The 6,946-nt window shown below is 65.3% G+C and overlaps 1 protein-coding gene across 2 annotated transcripts; it reads right to left on the reverse strand.

Annotated features, from left to right (window-relative positions):
* Positions 1-3: 3 nt before the first annotated feature.
* On the reverse strand, positions 4-6,749 carry MEN1 (menin 1). Of its 2 annotated transcripts, none has more exons than XM_066570393.1 (10): positions 6,717-6,749; positions 4,987-5,436; positions 4,324-4,532; positions 3,455-3,583; positions 3,273-3,313; positions 3,100-3,187; positions 2,869-3,005; positions 2,431-2,545; positions 1,705-1,869; positions 4-1,020 (listed from the first exon to the last, which is right to left on the reverse strand). In XM_066570393.1, exons 2-10 carry the CDS (start codon positions 5,426-5,428, stop codon positions 523-525), a joined length of 1,824 nt encoding a protein of 607 aa, XP_066426490.1. In that variant the 5' UTR covers positions 5,429-5,436; positions 6,717-6,749; the 3' UTR covers positions 4-522. The 2 variants fall into 2 exon arrangements, with proteins under 2 accessions (XP_066426490.1, XP_066426488.1); XM_066570391.1 differs by having other exon boundaries at positions 6,675-6,739.
* Between the last annotated feature and the right edge of the window lie 197 nt (positions 6,750-6,946).

Genomic DNA, 6,946 nt, shown 5'->3' on the forward strand with positions numbered 1-6,946 from the left:
GCACCCCCAAATCCAAACCCCTTCAAACATTCCATCCCCAGCCCATTGGACACCCCAGCCCCTCCTCCACAAATTTCTTCATAAATTCCGCCTCAAATTTCTCCAAAAATTCCACCTCAAATTTCTCCACAAATTGAACCCCAAATTCCTCCACCCCCATTCTGGGGAGAGATTTTTTTTCTGGAACCTGTTGAGAAAGGGTTGGGGCAGGCCCAGACTGGAATTTTGGGGTTTTTAGGGCTCCCTAGAAGCCTTTTAGGGGTCTCTTTAGGAAGGGCAGGGGGGGCACTGCACCTCCCTGGGGTTTTTGGGGCTCCCTAGGACCATTTTTGGGTCCGTTTGTGGTTTTTTGGGCTCCCTAGGAGCCTTTTAGGGGTCTCTTGAGCAAGGACAAGGCGTAGGCTCTGGGTGGAGCTCAGGGCCGGCGCGGCTGCACCTCCCTGAGGTTTTTGGGGCTCCCTAGGACCATTTTTGAGGGCTTTTGTGTCTCCCTAGGATCCTTTTCGGGGTTTTCTGGGCTCCCTAGGAGCCTTTCCGGGGTCTCTTGAGGAAGGGCAGGGGGTACGCGCCGGGCGGGGCTCGGGGCCGCCGCGGCTGCACCTGGCTCTGGGCCGTGAGCTGCAGTTTGATGGCGCTCGAGTTCACCTTGGCCGCCCTCAGCAGCTCCTTCATCCCCCTCATCTTCTGGGACCTGAACCGCAGCACCGGCCCCGGGGGCGCGGGGGGCGCGGCCGGGCCCGGCCCGGGGGTCGCGGGGGTCGCGGGGGGGGCCGGGGGAGGGGCGGTGGGGGGGGCAGGGGGAGGGGCAGGGACAGGGGGAGGGGGCGGCGGGGTCTCCTCGGCCCGGGGGGCGCGGGGAGGGGGGCGGCGCTCCGAGGGTTTTTTGGGGGTCGGGGGCTCCTCGGGTTTGGATTCGCGGCGGGGACCCCGGCGGCGGCAATCGCGGGGGTCTTCGGGACCCCCCAGATCTGCCTCGGGAGGGGTGGGGTCCTCGGAGAGGAGGGTCACCTGTTGGCGCACCTGGGGGGGACACGGAGGGGATTTAGAGACCCGCACCAAGAGATTTTTTGGGGTCCCAGAGCATATTCAGGACCCCCCCGAATCTCTGGGGACGTCCCAGAAAAGAGATGGGGGAACCCAGGATCTGCTCAGGACTCTCCAAGGGAGACTCCAGACTCCAGTCAGGACACCCCCAAACCCCCAGGGATGACCCAAAAAAGAGATGGGAGACTCCAGAATCTGCTCAGGACCCCCCCAAGGGGGACCCCAGACCCCATTCAGACCCCCCCAAATCTCTGGAGATGTCTCAAAAAAGAGATGGGGACCCCAGAACCTGCTCAGGACCCCCCCAAAGAGGACATGGGGACTCCAGAACCCACCCAGGAATCCCCCAAATCTCTGGAGATGTCCCAAAAAAGAGATGGGGGACCACAGAAGCTGCTCAGGACCCCCCAAGGGGGACCCCAGACCCCACTCAGGAATCCCCCAAACCCCAAGAGATGCCCCAAAAAGAACATTGGAGACCCCAGACCCAACTCAAGACCCCCCCAGACCCCCATGGATGCCCCAAAAAAGAGGTGGGGGAACCCAGAACCTACTCAGGACCCCCCAAAGAGGACATGGGGACTCCAGAACCCACTCAGGAATCCTTCAAAGCCCCAAGGATACCCCAAAAAGAGCATTGGGGACGCCCCAAAAGCTCACCTGGCCGTCGAAGCGGCCCAGGGACTGCACGAGGAAGGTGGCCCAGCCCACGTGCAGCACCGGCGTGGGGCTCCCCTCCTCCCACCTGCAGATGCCGTCGTAGAATCGCAGCAGGTGAGCGAAGCACTCGGGGTCCTGCAGGGCTGGGAGACCCCCGGGGGCCCCCTGAGAACCCCCCCGAGTCAGAAGGGATCCCCAAAAGTGGAGGGGAACCCCATAAAAGGGGGTACGGGGAGATGGGGGGGGGGGGGGTTTGCCAGTGGGGAGCCCCAAATTTAGAGCCAAAATCTCCCCCCAAGGTAGGACCCACAGAGCCCCTCCCACACACAAACCCACCCAGGAGCCCCCAAATTTGGAGGTCCCCAGTTGCAGGAACCTCCAAATTTAGGGGTGCATAGCTCCAGGATCTCTCAAATTTGAGGGTCCCCCACCCAGGAGCCTCCAAATTTGGGGGTCCCCATCTCCAGGAGCCCCCAGAATTGAGGGTCCCCATCTCCAGGAGCCCCCAAATTTGGGGGTGCCCAGCTCCAGGAACCTCCAAATTTGGGGGTGCCCAGCTCCAGGAGCCCCCAGATTTGGGGATGCCCACCCAGGAGCCCCCAGATTTGGGGGTGCCCAGCTCCAGGAACCTCCAAATTTGGGGGTGCCCAGCTCCAGGAGCCCCCAGATTTGGGGATGCCCACCCAGGAGCCCCCAGATTTGGGGGTGCCCAGCTCCAGGTCCCACCTCAGCCCCCGGGGGGGGCTCGGCCGCCGCCTCCTTGAGCAGGTTGGGGATGACGTCGTTGGCCACGTCAAAGAATTCCTTGTAGATCTCCTCATCCTCACGGCAGTAATTGTAGCTGGGGGGGCACGGGGGGGCTTGGGGGGGCTGCCCCACAGATGTGGGGACCCCTAAAGAGGACACAGAACCCACAAAGGACAGGGGAGACCCCAAGAACCCAACCCTGGGCGTGGGGGGGGCACAGGGGTGATATGGACCCCATAAAAAGGGGGGGGGGGTGGGCACCCCCAAGGACCCCCCCCAGCCCACAGAAGGGAGGGAGGGAGCTCCCCCAGCCCAGCCCAGCCCAGCCCAGCCCAGCCCAGGGTCCCACAGGTAACCCCAGGTACCCCCTAGGACCCCCCAGGAGCCCCAAGGTCGCCCCCCGTGCCCCCCACTCACTCCTGGATGACGGTGGCCGTGTCAGCCCAGGCCTGCAGGGCCTCCTTGACGTTCTTGTTGCGGCAGTGGAAGCCGGCCAGGTACAGGTAGGGGTAGATGTGCTCGTTGTTGTAATAGGTGCGGGCAGAATGGATGCCCTGGGGGGGGCAGGGAGGGGTCAGCGCACACCTGGGCACACCTGGGCACACCTGGGCACACCTGGGCACACCCCAAACGCCCCCCCGTGCTCACCTGGTGGTACAGGGTGAGGGGGTCGGGTCTGCCGGGGGTGGGCTCCAGCTCCTCCAGGTCAGCCAGGTTGCCCAGGGCCATGGGGTACCTGTGGGGCAGGTGGGGGTGGGTTTGGGGGGGTCCCAGGGCAGCTTGGGGGGCAGCCCCGTGCTGGGGTGGGGGGTCCCTCTCACCTGTCCAGGTGTCCCATGTCATAGAGCAGCCACAGCAGGCGCTGGGGGGAGAGGAGGGAGAGATGGGAGGAGGGGCACAGCTGGGCCACCACACCTGGGGCACACCTGGGGCACACCTGGGGCACACCTGGGCCTCCCCTGTCCCACACCTGTCCCTCACCTGCCCCCCAGGTGTCCCTCACCTGCTGCAGCTGCAGCAGCTCCAGGCTGTCGGTGTGGCCGTCGATGGAGGGGTTGATGGCGCACACCATGAACGCCACCTCCATGTGCCGCGTGCAGCGCAGGTAGGAGCCCTTCAGGTACAGCCAGCTCTGGGGACACAGGGGACATGGGGACACAGGGACACATCCACCTGTGCTCCCTGCCCAGGTACAGCCAGCTCTGGGGACACAGGGACACATCCACCTGTGCTCCCTGCCCAGGTACAGCCAGCTCTGGGGACACAGGGACACATCCACCTGTGCTCCCTGCCCAGGTACAGCCAGCTCTGGGGACACAGGGGACATGGGGACACACAGGGGACACAGGGACACATCCACCTGTGCTCCCTGCCCAGGTACAGCCAGCTCTGGGGACACAGGGACACAGGGGACATGGGGACACACAGGGGACACACCCACCTGTGCTCCCTGCCCAGGTACAGCCAGCTCTGGGGACACAGGGGACATGGGGACACAGGGACACACCCACCTGTGCTCCCTGCCCAGGTACAGCCAGCTCTGGGGACACAGGGGACATGGGGACACAGGGACACATCCACCTGTGCCCCCTGCCCAGGTACAGCCAGCTCTGGGGACACAGGGACACAGGGGACATGGGGACACACAGGGGACACATCCACCTGTGCTCCCTACCCAGGTACAGCTCTGGGGACATGGGCACAGGTGACACAGGGCACATGGGGACACATCCACCTGTGCCCCCCGCCCACCCCAATGTTCCCCCTGTCACTTTGACCCCCCCCCACCCCCATGTCCCCACTGTCCCCATGACCCCTCCTAATGTCCCCTCCTGCCCCTTTGAGCCCCCCACCCCCCCGTGTCCCCCCTACCCTCTCGGCCACCCCGGCCTGCACGGGCTGTCCCCTCCTGTCCTCGTTGCCCTTGCCGTGCCAGGTGACCTCGGCCGTTTGGGACCCCCCGGCCCCAAAGGCCACCCAGGCGTGGTCCTCGCTCAGGGCCAGGTGAACATCGGGGAGCCCCAGCACCTGGCAGGCGCCAACCACGGCAAAGGCCACGCCTGAGCTGTCCAGCTTGGTACCTGGGGGGGACAGGGGGGTCAGGGACACACAGAGACCCCCCCAAACCCCCCATCCACACCTGAGCTGTCCCCAAGGGAGGGGGGACACAGAAACAAGGGACCCCCCCAGAATAAGGACACAACATCCACTGAGCACTGAGGCTGCTCCGGGTGAGACCCCAGCCCCACCAACTCCCTATGAGACCCCTCTTATCCCCTCAGGACCCCTCCTAACCCCCTCAGGACCCCTCCTCACCCCTTCAAGACCCCTCCTCACCCCCTCAGGACCCCTCCTCACCCCCTCAGGATCCTTCCTCACCCGTGATGAAGCTGAACAGGGACTGGATGTGAGCCCTGCCCTTGAAGCAAGAGCAGCTGAGGTTGCTCCAGGTGAGACCCCAGCCCCACCAACCCCCTCAGGACCCCTCCTCACCCCTTCAAGACCCCTCCTCACCCCCTCAGGACCCTTCCTCACCCGTGATGAAGCTGAAGAGGGACTGGATGTGAGCCCTGTCCTTGAAGTAGGAGCGGCTGAGGCTGTTCCAGATGACATCTGACACTTTCCTCACCAGCTCCCGCGAGGAGCAGCCGTCGGGCCGGGGGTACAGGGACAGGTCCACGGCTCCCCGGATCTGCGCCGTGAAGCGGGCGTAGAGCGCGGCCACGATGGACAGCTCGGCCACCGGGAAGTACAGCCGGGTCTGGGGGTCCGGCCCCGGGCGGGACTCGAAGGTGAGCCCGGGCACGTTGGTGGGCAGCACTCGGTTGACGGCCAGGAAATGTTCCACGAAGCCCAGCACCAAGGAGAGCAGCACCAGGTCGGGCTCGGGCTGCCGCAGCTCGGCCTCGAAGAGCCGAACCACGGCGGCCACGGAGCGCAGGGGGAACAGAGCCTTCTGCCAGGGCTTCAGCCCCATGCTGCGGCCTGTGGGGAGCCAGGGGACAGGGAACGGGGGTTAGGGGGAGTTCTGGGGGTCTCAGGAAGAGTTTTGGGGGTCCCAGGGGCTGGGGGAGCTGCCCACAGAAGAGGAACAGAGCCTTCTGCCAGGGCTTCAGCCCCATGCTGCGGCCTGTGGGGAGCCAGGGGCTCAGGAGGAGTTCTGGGGGTCTCAGGAGGAGTTCTGGGGGTCTCAGGAGGAGTTTTGGGGGGTCTTGTGGGGAGTTCTGGGGGTCTCAGGGGCTGGGGGAGCTGCCCACAGAAGAGGAACAGGAGCAGCAGTTTCAGTCCTGTGCTGGGGAACCAGGGGTCAGAGGGGAATGGGGGGTTAGGGGGAGTTCTGGGGGTCTCAGAAGGAGTTCTGGGGGTCTCAGGAGGAGTTTTGGGGGTCTCAGGAAGGGTTCTGGGGGTCTCAGGAAGGGTTCTGGGGGTCTCAGGAGGAGTTCTGGGGGTCTTGGGGGAAGTTCTGGGGGTCTCAGGGGGAACAGAGCCTTCTGCCAGGGCTTCAGCCCCATGCTGGGGCCTGTGGAGAGCCAGGGGTCAGGGAACAGGGGCTTGAGGGGACTTTTGGGGGTCCTGGAAGGAGTTCTGGGCGTCTCAGGGGCTGAAGGAGCTGCCCACAGCAGGCACAGAGGGGAGCAAGAGCAGAGGTCTCAGCCCCGTGCTGGGGCTTGTGGGGAATCAGGGGGAAATGGGGGTCTCAGGAAGGGTTCTGGGGGTCTCAGGAAGGGTTCTGGGGGTCTCAGGAGGAGTTCTGGGGGTCTCAGGGGCCGGGGGAGCTGCCCACAGAGGGGAGCAGGAGCAGCGGTTTCAGCCCCACGGTGGGGAAATGGGGGGAAATGGTGGTGGGGCCTCAGGGGAAATGGGGAGGGGGTTACAGGGGGAATTTATAGGGGAACAATTGGGGTTTATGGGGGGTGTCTCAGAGCCGGGATAGAGCGAGGAGGGGGAACAGCGGCATCAGGCGGGGCCGGAGCCCACGGGAGGGACTGAGGGGGTGGAAATGAGGGGTTGGGGGTCCTGGGGGGGTTATGGGGGGCACAGAGGGGCTCAAGCCCGGGGGGCTCCGAGGGGGATTGGAGGAAACCCCCGGGACGGACCCGCCCCTTCCCGGCACCCCCAAAACCGCGGAAACGCTCAGGGACCATCCGGGACCCTCCCCACGAATCCCCCCGTGCCGGAGCCCCCCCAGGACCCCCAGACCCCCCCTCAAACCCGGTCCTGACCCCTCCGGACCCGGTCCCGGCACCGGCCCCCCCTCCCCTCACCGGGGCCGCCGCCGGCGCGGGCGGCGCGGGGCACGACGGGAGTGGGCGGGGCCTGCGCGCGCTGCCGCACACGATTGGCTGAGCGCGGAGGGTGTGGCTTTGAGGGCGTGGTGTCTGCGGGTGTGGTGGTGGGGGGCGTGGTTTGTGATATAGGCGTGGTCACGGCTTCCTTCCGAATCGCCGCAATTTCATCGAAATCCCGCCGATTTCACCCAAAATCCTCCCGATTT

The sequence above is a fragment of the Molothrus aeneus genome, unplaced genomic scaffold, assembly GCF_037042795.1.
Source record: "Molothrus aeneus isolate 106 unplaced genomic scaffold, BPBGC_Maene_1.0 scaffold_30, whole genome shotgun sequence".
NCBI lineage: Eukaryota > Metazoa > Chordata > Aves > Passeriformes > Icteridae > Molothrus > Molothrus aeneus.

What these genes read in the sequence shown, in the direction of transcription:
- MEN1 (XM_066570393.1), bottom strand. Translation starts at nt 5,428, where the DNA reads ATGGGGCTGAAGCCCTGGCAGAAGGCTCTGTTCCCCCTGCGCTCCGTG. An exon ending in AGGCCGGGGTGGCCGAGAGG is followed by an intron (nt 3,584 to 4,323) that starts GTAGGGGGGACA and finishes CTGTGTCCCCAG; the next exon opens with AGCTGGCTGTACCTGAAGGG. An exon ending in GACATGGGACACCTGGACAG is followed by an intron (nt 3,188 to 3,272) that starts GTGAGAGGGACC and finishes CCTGCCCCACAG; the next exon opens with GTACCCCATGGCCCTGGGCA.